At 40.2% G+C, this 19113-nt stretch overlaps 1 protein-coding gene and 1 pseudogene across 1 annotated transcript; one reads left to right on the top strand and one right to left on the bottom strand.

Annotated features, from left to right (window-relative positions):
- Positions 1-213: 213 nt before the first annotated feature.
- LOC117306825 (zinc finger Ran-binding domain-containing protein 2-like) lies at positions 214-3122 on the bottom strand. The gene is made up of 2 exons (XM_033791362.1): positions 2984-3122; positions 214-1365 (listed from the first exon to the last, which is right to left on the bottom strand). The coding sequence occupies exon 2, from the start codon at positions 1350-1352 to the stop codon at positions 600-602; it is 753 nt and encodes a 250-aa protein (XP_033647253.1). The 5' UTR covers positions 1353-1365; positions 2984-3122; the 3' UTR covers positions 214-599.
- A 13355-nt stretch (positions 3123-16477) lies between these two features.
- Positions 16478-18842, top strand: LOC117297423 (annotated as a pseudogene).
- The last annotated feature ends 271 nt before the right edge of the window (positions 18843-19113 follow it).

Genomic DNA, 19113 nt, shown 5'->3' with positions numbered 1-19113 from the left:
CTATAAGCACCAACATTTGCTTGGCATGAAATGTTTGCCTTGATAAAACAGGTTTACCAGCCGAATTTCCACGTGATTTTCAGGATAAGCAAACAGCTAAATACCAGGAAATATGCAGCAAAAGGAAACTGGTTGGTAATCCTATTTTCATCAAGGAAGAAATTTCATACTGGGCCCTTTTCTACACACTTCACAATGAAACGGACATATTGACGAGTAAACAAATTGTTGTTAATTTATTCAAGTCTAAAAATAATATTCTCACATATTTTATGAGCTGAATATAAATTCGATATTAATTATTAGCTGCCGACAAATTCGATCGACAAAATTTACAATAATTAATTCATTGAAATATGTTTAAAAAAATAATAAGAATTTGAACCAAAAAGCGGCAAATGAAAATTTTATTTGTAAGCAAGGGAATAAGAAACAAAATAGTTCGGGCAGATTTGGAGAGAAAGACTCGTTATCAGTGATGAATTTCAAGAATATTCACATTTCACTGATGTTATTTTCTTACAAAAATTATTTAGAATTCATATTATTGACTGATGTGTAATTTGTATTTACAATTAATTGTTTTGGGGTTTTTTGAATTACAGGCGACCAGATTCAGGATCTGGGAAGAATAAGTCATTGAAAGCGTCATATAGTTCAAGTTCACGGACGACAGTAGGCTCACTCCAGTTAGAGCTGTTTCGACCGCGGGAGTTCCGCGTTGCAATCTCGGCGGCGGCTTCCCCTCGTTCCTGGTCAGCGATTAGCTCATCCCAGCTCCTCTCCTTAGGGTGGCGATTCTGACTTCCCGAGCTTGAGGGTTGCGAGCGGTGTGAGTGCGACGTTGACGCCGAAGCTGACGAGGATTCACGGGCCGCTGATGAGCGAGTAGTCCGCCCCTGACTCGTTGAAGTGGTGCTCTCTTCACGTCGAGGAGTTCCCACTGGATCCTGCCTCCAGGCAGGGTGGAAGTCCTCTCGGGGTTCTGACGATGTCTCCCCGGTTGACTGACTCGGCTGACGCTCACTGTCCTCTGTCTCACCGCGGTCCATATGGGATGAATACCAGGTGGCGAGTTCTTCCCACTCGTCAGGCTCCTCGTAGTATTGAGCGTAGGCATCGTCAAGGAGTTGATCCAAGAGACCTGCTCGAGCAGCCTCCTCATCCTGCTCCATATCTTCTTCTTCCTCCTCTTCTGGTACTTCTTCAATCTCATCTGTCATGAACCATTCTTCGTCCTCTGACTGCAATGGCTTGGAGTGACGGAGACAAAAATGATGACATGGGATGTCTGAGCTGCTACACGAGAAGAGGGAACCTGCCCCAGATTGGCGGAGAGTCTCCATGGCCATGGCGATTGGTGTGCTGCAAACAAACAAAACAAAGAACGCAAATTAGAACTTGTGCTTGTGAAATGCAAACACACATTGGTTGATACTTCAAGGTAACACACTTCCTGATGAGTGTTGAACTCATGCAGTGGACACTATTATTATTATTATTATTTATTGTTAGCATAAAACCTATCTTGGGTAACAAGTAATGGGGAGCAGTTGATAGTATAAAACATTGTGAGACACGGCTCCCTCTGAAGTAACGAAGTAACGTAGTTTTCGAGAAAAAACTTAATTTTCCACTAAAATTTGGATTATAATTCGAGATCTTAGAATTAAATTTGAACTTTAATAATATTGCACTTTACTATCAAGCATAAGTCCATATACAATTTGTAACATCTCCGCAAAATAATAAAATAAGGTTTATTTTGGTTAAATTGAGTCTATACTGGATGTGAATCAAAAGTTATCGAGAAAAAATACCCATGGAAATACTAAATAATAAAACCTTGCATAATTTGTGTGCAGGCCTAGCCTACAACGTGTGGCGAAATGGTGCAATATAATCAGTTTTGACAGTCAATAACAAGAGCTGCATTTGTGTTGAATTGGTGAAGTTTGATAACATAGGACTCGAGACGAAGGTTAAAGGTAAAGCCATAGGAATGATTACGGAACGATTCGCCACGTCATGCATACAACTATAGCGCCTACAGCGAGTGCATACCTATCGGGTTGGGTCAGGACCCCACTGTGTTTCTCTAAGCGACATGAACCCAATGTGGTGAATAGATAATACACGACGACCGTACAAACACGTACATGTACAGGTACCTAACATGTACGGACATGTACACACACGTTGACATGGCATAAAGGTTACACTCCTAGCATATTATTCCCGCCATTTTGACATGCTGATAAATCAATCGTTGGGCATGAACAAAAATGGTAACTTACAAACGAAACCATCATAGTCTTGCGTAGACATAATAAGTTCACCATATAGAATTGAAATAAATTCAGCAAATAAAGAAAAAGAGACAGAAAAATAATGTTCTTTGACCGAGTGTTCCATCTTGTGTTGAGGAAATTTTATGTTTTTCTTTTAACGACTGATTTAGGAGAAAAACACACCAACAAACAAAAACGATAAACTGCATCCAACAAAATATAATTCTACGATGCATGATAAATTTAAGCCATCTCTTTGGTTGAACCATGAAGCTATGCGGAAACGCTGGCACCAAAAACTAAATTGATTGATTGCGGAAATGGTTTGCAATTGCCAATGGTGCACAGCGCTGGAACCAGCAGGAGAACTGAACAGTATAAGCTGCCATTTTTATTTCACAAAATGTAGGTAGGCCTATTTATGAAAATAGAACAATGTGGAATATATCACTGTTCACATCTCACAACAAGACTGAAGTAAAAGTATTGGACTTGCATAATATAACGTGTCAATGAAATAAAAATAAAACGTACGTACATTTTATATCCATACTATAGTATACGCGGCACCATGATGCAAAGGGTAATCTATAGCTTTCCTATTGCTGTAGTTTTTTTCTATTTTAGATAGCATAACCCCCTTTGAAAAGTAAAGTACATTTGTTTTTAAACATCAAACAAACAATACTTACATTTTACACGGTGCAGATGTGGCCGATCCTTGGAATTCCGAAAAAGATCAGGGAGGAATTGCGAAGCACTGAACAGTCGTCAACTCAGAGAGTGGTGTGTGCAATATTACGGGTAGGCAAGCTCGTCGTTATAAAAACCTGATAATATGACGTAGAGCAATCCGAAGGTCAACCTTTATAGTACGTATAGGTCACGTGGCTGGCTGAGCTTCCTTTGTTTGGTAGGTAGTACGTGTACTGCTCTATGGTGTACGTGTGTACCTATTAGAGATGGTAGATGATATTAAAAACGACCCCCCCCCCACTACCACCCACCCTTAACCCCAACTTATCTTGATCACCATACATGATACAAAGGCGTTAATTACTCGTATAGTGCATGTAGTGTGTTAAGCCATCCTTATCGCTAATCAAAACAATGCACAATAGGTATTGATTTGGCCCTCCTCTTTTGATAGCCTTTCCTATGACAGTCTTGAAGACGTGCCCAGGCACGCGTCCATGGGCGGGTGTGAATTACAACAGACCTAATGACAAGTGAAGAATATGATAAAATAAAATAGTTATTTTATGGTTCTTCATGATTTCTTTGTGATTCATACTCTTTCCAGCCTCTACATTTTGCAGCTCTTTTATGATAAGTATCAGATGAGAAAGAATGTTGTTGTTATTTTTTTTTCTCATTATTGTCTTTGCATTCTACCTCCATGGTCCAACTCTGGTGAAGATACCAGTATCCACGCTATTTTGTGAAGATTGTACACGTTTGAGTATCACTTTTAAAATTAATTGCAACACAAAACTGACATGGTTAGAAGTGAAGCAGCTTTCAATAGTTAATAAAAAAAAGCATTTGGGGAACCTTTTCAATTTAAATGTAATGAGTATGGAAAATAAGTTTATATCAGCCAAAATGTTACATATGAGCAACTTTCGATGTCGGATACGTTTCTGAGATTGTGTATTCCATTTACGGGTGACTCTTTCTGAGACATAACCGCTCCTAAATTTTCGGCGATATCCCCCATTTGAACTGAAATGTTCACATCTGAGTTTATAGGTCTATCTATACATTTATAGGCCTAGGATTAAAAAGATCCAACTGTTCCAAGAACCAAAGGTACGTCCTTTTAAAGCTCAATTTGTAATCGAGCCAGGAGAACATCATGAAGAAAAAACATTACGATTATACACTGTTTATCGAGTTTTTGACAGACGAGATCAAAAGAAAAATTCTTCATCCAACTTTAATTATGACATTTTAACGGGTGGCTTAAAAAATATGACTAAACTTCACAGATTAACAGCTAATTACGTGTACCCCTTACAATTTGAGGAATGATTTATATGCCCAAAACAAGTGTGTGTTTTAACGATCCAATCGGTTACTCCTGAACGGAACGAATGTTGACAGACCGCGGGATGTTGCTATTTCGAAACGAAAAAAGTACTCAAACTTTGACTGTGTAAACTTATGGTGCACATTACTGAATGTCGAGACTACGATTATCATTGGCAGATTTGCTAAAAAAAACAATCACGTAAACTCACAACTTTCTGGAATTAAAAGAAAAGTTGTTATCTAAAAAGTTTGTATATCTCAGCGCCTTGAGTACCTTGTTTGGTAGATGCGCTATATATGATTTCAAGATTATTACTATTATTAAGGTCTCGGGTCAAGTCGACCAAACTTTGACCATGTTATCAATTTCAAAATTGTCCTGATGATTTGCACCGGTGTCATTTTTATTATAAAAGTATCAAAATCCTGTCAATTTGAGGACATAGATAATGTTGCCTCAAACACTCAGACGAGGGCCATCGAATACATACCCAATGGGGGTAAGATGGGACAATTTGAGCAAAGTGCCCCTGTCGCTTGCAATTATGTCCTCTATGCAGTACTATCCGGAGAACATTATTGCATATGCAATTATGTTCACCGGACGGTTTTGCATATGCAATCGTGTCCGCCCGGACGCTGCTGCATAATGCAATTGTGTCCGCCCGGACCAATTTGCATATGCAGTTCTACCGCCCCGTGCAAAACCGTCCTTGCAGTAAATTAACCGCCCTTGGGCGACGGAACACGTTTTTTTTTACAAGTGCATGTCATGAATGACATGATGGGAAATGTTCGGCCGTTGGGTATTCGCTGCAATCATAAAATACGCGAATATTCATGTTGCATAATAATACGTAGGTTCAGTGCATGCACGCTCGCAAATTATTATACAGTCATGTACATGTCCGCCGGACGATTTTTGCATAGCCCCGGACACGATTGCATATGCAAAATTGTCCAGAGCGGACAGTATTAGTGGCGGACACAATTGCATCTGACACCCCCTCCCCCCTCAAATGAGGTTGGCCCCCTGGTGCCCCGTACTTTTAAGAGCTTACTTTTTCATAGATTTCCATGATAAGTAATAATAAATGCCTTTGATTTGACTCACAGAACTCGGGAGAGTACTGAGTAGAGAGAATACAGTGCCTCGCTGTTAGGGTAAAACCCAAATGAATATAAGTTGAAGGTAAGTCATACAAATAGTATGTAATAACTGTTGGCTTGGGTTTGATTTTGAACAAATTTACCAATGGCTTGTTTTATATATATAAATAAAAAACACACATTCAATTGGAAACATTAAAAATGTAATCATTGGAGAGTAGTGCGATTAAAAATGGTGCATCCATTGAATGTGATGGTTATAATCACCACAGGGTCTTTACCGCGTAAACTATGAAAATCACTTTATGCGTTAGGTTTATTATGTCACTTAATGTCACCCCCCCCCCCCCCTCACCTCTAGTACTGTGGACCACGGACCTCTTCTTTGCACTTGAGTAGCGCATGCTTGCAGATATGGGGATATTTGGGTAATTTGTGCCTTTGAAACAAGCATGAAATTTGCCACACAGTCAAAGCAAAAGTATGGACCTAATGATGCGGCAAGAGAGCCATAAAAATTTATCTTTTGAAAAAGTTAATGGTATAGAATAGAAAGCCAACAACAACATATTTTGCATTCCGAAATGGGCATATGGCTTATCAAATTAAAATAATTTCCTGGTTCCTTATTCAAACAAAAGCCCACAAAGTAATTTCCTTAATGTTTCAATGTTTGATTAAAACCTTGGACCACTTTTTACGAGGTGGGTGGAGGTGACAACAAATTAAAACGAAAGAAAAACAACAAGCCAAACCAAAAACGTGTTTGTTTGAGTTGTGATTGGAATGTAACACTGGGGCGGAGAACAAAGCACAGTCCAGTTATGTATAGTGTCGCACCCAAATAAGGAATTTGTAATTATAGGGCCCTTGCTCGTGACCCCCATTGACCCCACTTATCGAGTACATCCACATTGGTGATACCCGAGTGCAGTAAAGGTGTTACGATAATAATAATAATAATACTAATAAGACATTTGTAAAGCGCCTGTTGTTTGTAAGTTTAAGGAAGGATTAGCCCTGTAAATAAACATGGAATACAAGGGACTGATTTCTGATTCCCCATCCAGTCCTGTACATTTGGTGTGATTTTTACGTGTTTTAATCCTACTTGTCAGGTTATTTCTCTTAGTAATAAAACCTTACTTGGTAACGAGTAATGGGGAGAGGTTGATGGTATAAAACATCGTGAGAAACTGCTCCCTCTGAAGTGACGTAGTTTTCGAGAAAGAAGTAATTTTTCACGAATTGGATTTCGAGTTCTCAGATTTAGAATTCGAAGTCTCGAAATGAAGCATTGAAAGCACACAACTTCGTGTGAAAAAGGTGGTTTTATTTCTTTTTCATAGTTATCTCACAACTCCGACGACGGATTGAGCTCAAATTTTCACAGGTTTGTTATTTTATGCATATGTTGAGATACAGAAAGTGAGAAGACTGGTCTTTGACAATTACCAATAGTGTCCAGGTCTTTATGGGGGGTATAATAATTACTAATTGAAAAAATATTCCAAGTGACCAACAACTTACTAATGATTGCAAAACATTGTTAGAAACGACACCCTTTGAAGAAATGTATAGTTTTAAGGTAGCTTTTCATTATATCCCTGCATCGTCGATGATCAATAAATTGGGTCAAATTCAGGTTTGTTATTTTATGCATATATTGGGATACATCAAGTGAGGATGCTGGTCTTTGACAATTACCAACAGATCACCCCTTTAAATAATAACATATTTATAACACCAACACCCGTGATGTTTGAAGCTTTGCTTCGCGTGAATAAAGAGAATTAATAAGTAATTCTACCGGCCAAGTGTACAAAGGACGTCTCTGCTTTAAACAAGAGTTGGCCCTCGTTAACTGTTCGAATGGTCTAGGACAGTTCTAATAAACGAGAAAATTTTCACCTGTTCGTACTCGCAAGACCTACTCAAAATTGTGGACAGTGGGTACACTTGGCCAACCGTAGACATACTATACTCCAAACATAAGCGCATGACCCAACAGGGGGTAACTGCCCTGCCAAATTTAGGCGAAATAGTGCGGGGAATCTGGTATATAAGAAGAGAAACAAACGGACAAAGGAAGCAACAAATACAAAATAAGAGGAAGTAGTTTACCCGGTAGTAAGAATGATTGTTTTTTTAATAATGTGTACAATTTCGGGTAAATCAACCCCTTAGCCCCCCCCCCACCCCTCGCCACAACATACTCCTCATGGGGGCCCTGACTCTAGAACGCCATACACTAGATATTGACAGCCCTATACAGCCACAGAACAATGAGTGGTAATTTTGGTATAGACATGTGAAATTCACCAAAGCCACAAGAGAAAGATCGCGTTGGTCATCGAAGTGTCCAGCCCTCCATGGTTCGTGGCTTTGGCCATTATTATTGTCAAGTTGTGGCAGCAGACACATGAACAATGGCCCATCAGCCAGTACTATCTGTCAGTCAGTACACTGAACAATAGGACCCGAGTAATCCAGCTTCGTGGATGAATGAAGAGCAGCAAACCGCAGGACATGGAAGAATCAAGAAGGTTTAATTAGATCCAGTGGAGATGCACATGGACATAAAGGAAATCCCAAAGCACAATACAAGAATTTGTGTTATTTTCCACTTAGCCTTTTTAATTGTGCCAGGTAAATACTGATCAACCACAAGGGTAATTGTTGGGAAGGGGTATTTTTTTAATAGCTCTATGTTTTACCTATCACTCCCAAAATTGTTTCGTGTGGCATTCACAACCAATTAGCAGTGTCTACAAATTTATTCAGAATAAATAAAGGGGTTTCCAAACAAGAGTTTTTAAGTAAACACTTATTCATCTTGAAAGTTATTGTAGTGATCTGTGCTTAGTAACATCACGACTTGATGATAGTGTGTCCCCCCCCCACAAAGTTTTTGAGGGTGGATGACACATTATCAAAATGTCCCTCCTCCCCATGTTTTTGTCCCGGCATGGGCATCAATTCTGGAAAATAGATGACACCACTTTCTGAAGGGTGGGGGACACTAACTTTATCAAATGTCCCCCTCAAAATTGGCCTGCACCATAGAGCATAAAATGCAAAATTCACCCGAATGCCCCATTTACAGACTAGCACCTCCCCCTTTAAGAAGTGGGAGGGACAAGTGTTTGAAGCTCGACTCCATGAGGCTCAAGTTTTGCACTGTGAAGAAAAGCTACATACACAATTTTACTGAAAAGAATGTGAAAAAGGAAAACAACTTAACTAAAGGGAAGAGATGTTTTTTTCAAAAGTTACTTAAATTGGTCTGATGTTGTTCAATCTGCGGATGCAGTTAATACAGTGAATGTGCGATTGTCAGATTTGGAATGGTAAGCAAAAATGGGTCTCGAGATGAGCGGAGATCAGGGAAAAATGGGTTATGAAGTGTAAAGCAATCCTTGATGTAGAATGATTGGGATGAAACGCCGCCTGAGCATTAAATATGCAGAAATAAAGAGGATACGAAGCTATGGTTAAGTTTTTTTTAGATACAAATTACCAATTATTATTACCTGAGACGGGGCACATCACCCCCCCCCCCACCTCAGACTCCCTATGATTGCACCAGAGAGCATCTACGGCCTTAAATTTCCCCAGGCCCCTAAATCGGGCCCCGGACCCAACGCCGACAAATGTTTTGACTTACGATGTCCCCCACCCGGCCCCCATCAAGACAGATTGATGCCCATGAAGTATCGGCCAACAATTCCGTTTAGGATACTAAGTTCTTCAAGACACGAACTACGGCAGAATGCAGATGAAATAGGTTTGGGCATTGCATCCCGTTGACCTAGCCTATCATGAAACATAAACCGTCTTTAGAATTTTTTAGGAAGGTTAGTTGGAAAATTAATGTCTGGGCTTTTATCCATTTTAATGCTTATATTGAATTGAAAAAAAAATCAAATGTTGTTTTCCTTTCTTTTAAAGATTTCGGGGTAAACATACAAAGGGAGTGTGATTGGAAACTTTTATAAGTAATCTTATGGTTATATTTGCTCACTATTTACGGAACTTCTCGAAGCACTCACAAATTCCACGAACAACAATCGGATTGAAAGTTTCACTGACATGTGGTAAAATTCCGCGTGCTCAAATTGGCGCGAGATTCGATGTCATGACGCAGGCGCATCAGGCGTTTTTGTTCCCGAATAACGCGCTCTCCAAGCTTTGGAACTTTGTAGTTTAAAAAACAGTTACCCCCATCTCCCAAACTTTGAATTTATACTTCATAGTATTCACATCAATGGAAGCAAAACTTTATTTTTGAGGCTAGAGTTGTACCATAAAGACGGACGTGAGTCATTTATTTTTTCATTCAGCCTGTAAAAAGAAATGCATGGCTGCAAAATCTGCGACGCGGATCGACTGATTATAGGGCACAGTCTTTCGTGCGGACATAGTTTTTGTCAAGACTGCCTCCTTGCCCTCCTGCCGAACTCAAGTAGCCCTATCTCCATCTCGCCTCAGCACACTGCCATCATCGTCTGCCCAAGATGTCGCAAAAGATGCGAATACTCGCAAGTTGTGGAGACGGGGCGGAACTTCGACGAAGCAGCTGCGGGAACGGGAGACCAAAGAGCGCCCTCTTGTGTTAATAACATGGACGACGTAGAGAGAAAAAGGCGGACGAAGAGGGCGCAGTTTATTCAGGCTTACAAGAAACAAAACTGCCATCTGAGTCGCAAGTCACGGTAACTAAAATAGGCCTATTCATTTTGGTTTACCTGTATACACCGATGTGTGTTAGCACTGTATACTCGGTACTTTCCAGAGTTCTATGGACAAAAATCGCATGGACATTACTCGGGTGGGATTCGAACCCATGACCTCTGCTATTCTAGAGTAATTTCATATAAACTATAGACCACCGAGATCTCGGTAGATAGAGGCAGTTCGAATCCTATATATTACAGCAGCGTGTTTTCAACACTTTAATATTCTATCCCCGATGAAAATTTAGCATCTTTTAAAATAGGCCTATTGATTTATGAAAAGGTGGTAGAGCTTATGATCGCTAAATAGACCCTCCCCCTTTCGCTCTTTTAGAAAGGGGAGATTTTTTTGCATTTCACTTTTATTCAAATTAAAGTTGTGTAGTTCTTATGTTGATAAGATCCCAGGTCTAACTTTTTTTAAGGCACTGGACATAATATTTGGTATACTCAAAGTACAGTGCTAGTAAAAAAACAAACTTACTTGGTCCCGACTAAGGAGAGCTGTTGATAGTATAAAACATTGTGAGAAACGGCTCCTAAGTAACGTAGATTTTGAGAAAGAAGTAATTTCTCTCTCAAATATTAAGAGACTTCGCAGACATGATATCCATTTTTGGCATCTGAAAGCATACAGATTTGAGCAACAATGGCGTGTCTTTCATTTTTCTTTTGCGACTTCGATGACAAATCAAGCCATGTTAACAGATTGTTTATATTATGCATAATGGGACACACTATAGGCTAAAGATACTGGTCTTTGACAATTACCAAAGGTGTCCTGCCGTCGATTTCAACAAGTTCTTCTTAACTAATCTGAGGACTTAGGACGAGTAATGTTCCGTATCCAAAGACGTGTAGGACGCATTGAACCCATCCTAAGTTAGAAGGGGTTACTTGTCCTAACTCGAGATAGGATTAATCAGCTGCATCGGTGCCTTGAAAGAAAAACAAAATAGCAAGAGCTAGATTTGAACCCGTGACCTCCAAAGCAATGTGCCGATGCTCTACCAACTGAGCTAGCTATATAGCCAAATTCAGGGTAGAGCGTCTGCTAGGTGAAAATCCTGCTCTGATCAATATTTCTTTGTGCAATCCATAAATAATTCAGTCAGCTTTCCTTGTGGCTTGATTATAAACAATGGTTGGACACATTTTTGGGGGAATTGATCCATGATTTCAGTGTCAATATTATTATTAAACACAAATTTTAACATCCAAAAGTTGAATCATACGAACATCAAAGATTAGGCCTTTCTGTGAATTATCAATTTGAAGACAAATAAATGGTAATTTTAGGTGATATGAAATCACCGAAATCAACGAAGCTATCACAGACTAGACCTAAAAGAAACATTCTAAATGCATTATTAGTATCACTTTTGTCTTTTTAATTGTATATGATTTGGCAAGTTGTTGTTGTCAACTTCACCTTCACATGTAATTCTTGTCCTTGTTCAATGTCAACAGGTCCCGTTTCGAAGATGACAGAGACGACAGCATCATGCGCCCGAAACCTCATCACTTTTCACAGCCGAGAGTGAGCGAGTGGCGCACGCGACCGGTAGCGGATGTCTCCGCGCCGAAATACCGTATCGGCGGTCGCGGTGAGGCGGTGGTGGACATACGAGCAATCGACCACGTGAATGGTCGCTTCGTCACATGCGAAATCATTCAAGCCTCAAGTCAAGATTCGAGTCAAGACGAATGTGCAATTTCAACTACACACCAACATCCACAACTGTCACAGCCAACTGTTAACCAAAGTGATATTCATAATACTAGGCCTACTATTAGATACAACAACAGAAGAGGTAGCGACTTCGACCCCATGAAAGAAAGAAATTTATCATTTTTTACAGAAGACACAAAGTTGGGGTGTTTACTTTCCCGTAACAAACAACGTGCTTTGCTTATTCTGTTGATTGTTCTTTTCATCGTTATTGTAACAGCGACATCATTGATAACTAGTCCATATTCAAAGTTCGGGTGACCTTTTTTTAAACTTAGAAATTAACTTAAAAAAGGAGAAGGAAACTACCCCAAAAATGTACATGATAAAATAGCTTTGTTACCAAACGTCTATGCAAGTTACGAGGTCGATTGAGCGAACCTGTCTCATATAATAATTTAAAAAAAACACATAAATATTACTTTAAATTGTCAAATGTATTGTTGTATTTATTTGTTTAGTTGTAGATTATAATGACACTCGTTTAATTAACTTGAACTAAGGGTAATTACTCAATAATCGAACATTGTTTGGAATCATTCAATTTGGCCCGCAATGAATGGCAAAGCCAACAGGTTCGTTTCGGGTTTTAACAAGACTGCCAAACTTAACGCACAAACATGCCGTTTCTTCCAAACAAGGGCTTAGGAAGATACACGTTTCCCGGACTAAAACTCGTATTTTATTCAGGCACATAACACAAAACCTCACTTTTTGTTTGTATGTTCTTGGGGTGATTGTTTGTTTGTATGTTCTTGGGGTGATTGTTTGTTTGTTCTTGGGGTGATTGTTTGTATGTTCTTGGGGTGATTGTTTGTATGTTCTTGGGGTGATTGTTTGTTTGTTTGTTCTTGGGGTGATTGTTTGTTTGTTCTTGGGTGATTGTTTGTTTGTATGTTCTTGGGGTGTTTGTTTGTTTGTATGTTCTTGGGGTGATTGTTTGTTTGTATGTTCTTGGGGTGATTGTTTGTTTGTATGTTCTTGGGGTGATTGTTTGTTTGTATGTTCTTGGGGTGATTGTTTGTTTGTTTGTTTGGGTTATTCCTTTCAGTTTCAGAAGACTCATTCGTTAAAAAAAATTGCATCCGATTTCCCGCCATATATAGGGTGCGTTCGTTTAGCTTCCCTGGGTTGAACCCTGGTCTGCCCCGGTGCGTTCGAATAGATTTGACGAGGCTCACCCGGGTCAGCCCCCAGTGCCCTGCTTGTGGAGTGGGTCACTTGGGGCGACCTGAGGAGCATGCCGTCACCACGAGAGGGCGAATGTGATCGTTCGATTAGCTCTTGTCAGTGGCTCACCCGAGTGAGCACCGAGGGTTCGACCCAGGGAAGCTATTAACGAACGCACCCATAATTAAAGTAGAGACCAACTTCCTACCCGCGGCGCTGCATTATCCGACCATCCGCTTGCGCTCGGTTACCTCGCCCCTTGAGGACGAGTTGCGCTGGGCTGATCGCACGGGCGCCGCCATGTTGTTTTCACGTCAAGTGGTTCCCGCACCCTGCTGAATTGAGGGGAATGTGTTGTTTGTTGCGTCAAAAAACTGGAAAACGTTAGAATGGGGGTAAAAACGAGACTGGGACCCGCGCGAAACTGGAAAACATGAGTTATGGGCCAAACGGGCAAGGAACAATGTCAACGCACGGGATCGCGGGACGGGGTGCACGGAGGCGCGGGTGTAGTCTAGGTTCCTAGACCATTGGTGTTGCGTGGTCACACACAACCAACGTTCCGATTATGCACGGCAAAAACTGTACACGCTTGTAATGAACGAACGCTAGCGGGCGCTCTCAGAGAAACAGAGCGCCCGCTAGCGTTCGTTCATACAAGCGTGTACAGTTTTTGCCGTGCATAATCGGAACGTTGGTTGTGTGTGACCACGCATCACCAATGGTCTAGGAACCTAGACTAGCGCGGGTGATGAACTCGGGCACACGTGGGACAGTGAGTGGGGGAACGGCAAAATAAATGACGTGAAAAAAATGAACGGACTGCCGATAATAATGAGGTCAGGGAAAATGGAAAAGAGACTTTAAAACGATACAAGACAGGAAAATAATAAACTGAACGGGAACAAAATTGAGCATAATAAGCTGTGGCATTGTCAAAAATTTGGATGAGACGAAAATTTACTGTGAAGTTTACATGCAAATTGTTTTCTGAAAGATTTGAAATTTGTTGCAGCGACACTACAAGGTGCATGTATGCCGATAACTAACTATTTCTTCTTTGTTTTGTAAATGTTTTATAAAATTGTGTTGGTTTACGACTGGCTGGATTTCTGATCAGAGTGAAAGCCCCCCCCCCCCCGGGCAATATTAATATATAAAAACAAATTATCATTTTTAACAGTTGGGGTCTATCTCTCTTTGTATGTTGTGCTCCTTATACCTGTTGTGGTAAAACACAAACCGCCCCTAACACTCAACCTTCTCTTCCAACAAATCAAATAATAATTATCCGGTTTATAGCGCCCTCTGGCGTTGGTTGATCACTATAGCAATTGACCGAAACATACAGGTCCAATGATTATCAATGGATAAACTTGCAGTGACGTTGACTTTGTTCTGCGTTATAATTGGTCTACTCCGAAGTGACGTATAGTGATGTCAGGTTAGAGTTGATATTGAGGGGTTGGGGTTAGTTATAATTAATTTTAAGGGGCATGGTTTCTTGGGGTTAGAGGGGTCAGGGTTGATAAGGTTTTTTTGTTAAGGATCTGGGTTGCCTAGGGCTAATCTTGAAGTGTTTGGGGGTAACGTCGCACTAGTCATTAGAGAAGTTGAGTAAAATACAGTTGTTTTGTGCATAATGTAATTTATTTTTAGCTTGCAGTGCTGAGAATGTATTTTAAAACATTAAACATCATCAATATTACATTATACTGATATTTGTACACCAATTGATTATTAAAGCGCTAGTGTATATTATGGTGGATTACATAAAGTGCTTACACTGCCAGCAACTATTTTTTTAGCAAAAACCAATTCTAAAGATCAAAAGGGGGCCCTTGATAATATTTACAGGCCTGGTTCTTTATAATTTACCTCGACTTCGTCTCGGTAAAATTATCAAGAACCAGGCCTCGTTGGGATTAAACCACTAGTTGAAAACCTCTTAACCACACGTTGATTCCCTTAATAAGAACAGAATAAGGAATTGTGTTGTTGTTGTTTACGGTTCATGTCAAGAGAGGGCGTTGTACCGCGGGCACTATACTCAAAGACTATTGCCCGCTCTTGTACTATTCCCGCAAAACGTGCGCGCGCGATCACTAGCCTATATTATTAGTTCATCCCACGTGACCGTGTTTCAGCCAACCAGAATACAGAACAAGCAAGAGGTGTGTTTCAATGTTGAATATTATTTACATCATGGGAAGCGGCTGCCGATGACTACTTGAATATTAATTAAAGGCACTTGGGTGGATTTCACAAAGGTAGTCCTAACTTAGGACTAGTCCTAGGCAATGCTAAGAGATAGGACCAGTCCTAAGTTAGGATGAGTTACTGGTCCTAACTTCATTGCTTAGGACTAGCCCTAAGTTAGGACTACCTTTGTGAAATCGACCCCAGGACACGTTTCGAGATGAGCGGAGATCAGGGAAAAATGGGTTATGAAGTGTAAAGCAATCCTTGATGTAGAATGATTGGGATGAAACGCCGCCTGAGCATTAAATATGCAGAAATAAAGAGGATACGAAGCTATGGTTAAGTTTTTTTTAGATACAAATTACCAATTATTATTACCTGAGACGGGGCACATCACCCCCCCCCCCCCCACCTCAGACTCCCTATGATTGCACCAGAGAGCATCTACGGCCTTAAATTTCCCCAGGCCCCTAAATCGGGCCCCGGACCCAACGCCGACAAATGTTTTGACTTACGATGTCCCCCACCCGGCCCCCATCAAGACAGATTGATGCCCATGAAGTATCGGCCAACAATTCCGTTTAGGATACTAAGTTCTTCAAGACACGAACTACGGCAGAATGCAGATGAAATAGGTTTGGGCATTGCATCCCGTTGACCTAGCCTATCATGAAACATAAACCGTCTTTAGAATTTTTTAGGAAGGTTAGTTGGAAAATTAATGTCTGGGCTTTTATCCATTTTAATGCTTATATTGAATTGAAAAAAAAATCAATGTTGTTTTCCTTTCTTTTAAAGATTTCGGGGTAAACATACAAGGGAGTGTGATTGGAAACTTTTATAAGTAATCTTATGGTTATATTTGCTCACTATTTACGGAACTTCTCGAAGCACTCACAAATTCCACGAACAACAATCGGATTGAAAGTTTCACTGACATGTGGTAAAATTCCGCGTGCTCAAATTGGCGCGAGATTCGATGTCATGACGCAGGCGCATCAGGCGTTTTTGTTCCCGAATAACGCGCTCTCCAAGCTTTGGAACTTTGTAGTTTAAAAAACAGTTACCCCCATCTCCCAAACTTTGAATTTATACTTCATAGTATTCACATCAATGGAAGCAAAACTTTATTTTTGAGGCTAGAGTTGTACCATAAAGACGGACGTGAGTCATTTATTTTTTCATTCAGCCTGTAAAAAGAAATGCATGGCTGCAAAATCTGCGACGCGGATCGACTGATTATAGGGCACAGTCTTTCGTGCGGACATAGTTTTTGTCAAGACTGCCTCCTTGCCCTCCTGCCGAACTCAAGTAGCCCTATCTCCATCTCGCCTCAGCACACTGCCATCATCGTCTGCCCAAGATGTCGCAAAAGATGCGAATACTCGCAAGTTGTGGAGACGGGGCGGAACTTCGACGAAGCAGCTGCGGGAACGGGAGACCAAAGAGCGCCCTCTTGTGTTTATAACATGGACGACGTAGAGAGAAAAAGGCGGACGAAGAGGGCGCAGTTTATTCAGGCTTACAAGAAACAAAACTGCCATCTGAGTCGCAAGTCACGGTAACTAAAATAGGCCTATTCATTTTGGTTTACCTGTATACACCGATGTGTGTTAGCACTGTATACTCGGTACTTTCCAGAGTTCTATGGACAAAAATCGCATGGACATTACTCGGGTGGGATTCGAACCCATGACCTCTGCTATTCTAGAGTAATTTCATATAAACTATAGACCACCGAGATCTCGGTAGATAGAGGCAGTTCGAATCCTATATATTACAGCAGCGTGTTTTCAACACTTTAATATTCTATCCCCGATGAAAATTTAGCATCTTTTAAAATAGGCCTATTGATTTATGAAAAGGTGGTAGAGCTTATGATCGCTAAATAGACCCTCCCCCTTTCGCTCTTTTAGAAAGGGGAGATTTTTTTTGCATTTCACTTTTATTCAAATTAAAGTTGTGTAGTTCTTATGTTGATAAGATCCCAGGTCTAACTTTTTTTAAGGCACTGGACATAATATTTGGTATACTCAAAGTACAGTGCTAGTAAAAAAAACAAACTTACTTGGTCCCGACTAAGGAGAGCTGTTGATAGTATAAAACATTGTGAGAAACGGCTCCTAAGTAACGTAGATTTTGAGAAAGAAGTAATTTCTCTCTCAAATATTAAGAGACTTCGCAGACATGATATCCATTTTTGGCATCTGAAAGCATACAGATTTGAGCAACAATGGCGTGTCTTTCATTTTTCTTTTGCGACTTCGATGACAAATCAAGCCATGTTAACAGATTGTTTATATTATGCATAATGGGACACCACTATAGGCTAAAGATACTGGTCTTTGACAATTACCAAAGGTGTCCTGCCGTCGATTTCAACAAGTTCTTCTTAACTAATCTGAGGACTTAGGACGAGTAATGTTCCGTATCCAAAGACGTGTAGGACGCATTGAACCCATCCTAAGTTAGAAGGGGTTACTTGTCCTAACTCGAGATAGGATTAATCAGCTGCATCGGTGCCTTGAAAGAAAAACAAAATAGCAAGAGCTAGATTTGAACCCGTGACCTCCAAAGCAATGTGCCGATGCTCTACCAACTGAGCTAGCTATATAGCCAAATTCAGGGTAGAGCGTCTGCTAGGTGAAAATCCTGCTCTGATCAATATTTCTTTGTGCAATCCATAAATAATTCACCCAGTCAGCTTTCCTTGTGGCTTGAGGTTTGATTATAAACAATGGTTGGACACATTTTTGGGGGAATTGATCCATGATTTCAGTGTCAATATTATTATTAAACACAAATTTTAACATCCAAAGTTGAATCATACGAACATCAAAGATTAGGCCTTTCTGTGAATTATCAATTTGAAGACAAATAAATGGTAATTTTAGGTGATATGAAATCACCGAAATCAACGAAGCTATCACAGACTAGACCTAAAAGAAACATTCTAAATGCATTATTAGTATCACTTTTGTCTTTTTAATTGTATATGATTTGGCAAGTTGTTGTTGTCAACTTCACCTTCACATGTAATTCTTGTCCTTGTTCAATGTCAACAGGTCCCGTTTCGAAGATGACGGAGACGACAGCATCATGCGCCCGAAACCTCATCACTTTTCACAGCCGAGAGTGAGCGAGTGGCGCACGCGACCGGTAGCGGATGTCTCCGCGCCGAAATACCGTATCGGCGGTCGCGGTTAGGCGGTGGTGGACATACGAGCAATCGACCACGTGAATGGTCGCTTCGTCACATGCGAAATCATTCAAGCCTCAAGTCAAGATTCGAGTCAAGACGAATGTGCAATTTCAACTACACACCAACATCCACAACTGTCACAGCCAACTGTTAACCAAAGTGATATTCATAATACTAGGCCTACTATTAGATACAACAACAGAAGAGGTAGCGACTTCGACCCCATGAAAGAAAGAAATTTATCATTTTTTACAGAAGACACAAAGTTGGGGTGTTTACTTTCCCGTAACAAACAACGTGCTTTGCTTATTCTGTTGATTGTTCTTTTCATCGTTATTGTAACAGGCGACATCATTGATAACTAGTCCATATTCAAAGTTCGGGTGACCTTTTTTTAAACTTAGAAATTAACTTAAAAAAGGAGAAGGAAACTACCCCAAAAATGTACATGATAAAATAGCTTTGTTACCAAACGTCTATGCAAGTTACGAGGTCGATTGAGCGAACCTGTCTCATATAATAATTTAAAAAAAACACATAAATATTACTTTAAATTGTCAAATGTATTGTTGTATTTATTTGTTAGTTGTAGATTATAATGACACTCGTTTAATTAACTTGAACTAAGGGTAATTA

The sequence above is a fragment of the Asterias rubens genome, chromosome 1, assembly GCF_902459465.1.
Source record: "Asterias rubens chromosome 1, eAstRub1.3, whole genome shotgun sequence".
Taxonomy (NCBI): Eukaryota; Metazoa; Echinodermata; class Asteroidea; order Forcipulatida; family Asteriidae; genus Asterias; species Asterias rubens.
This window is presented reverse-complemented; position numbering and strand designations above follow the sequence as displayed.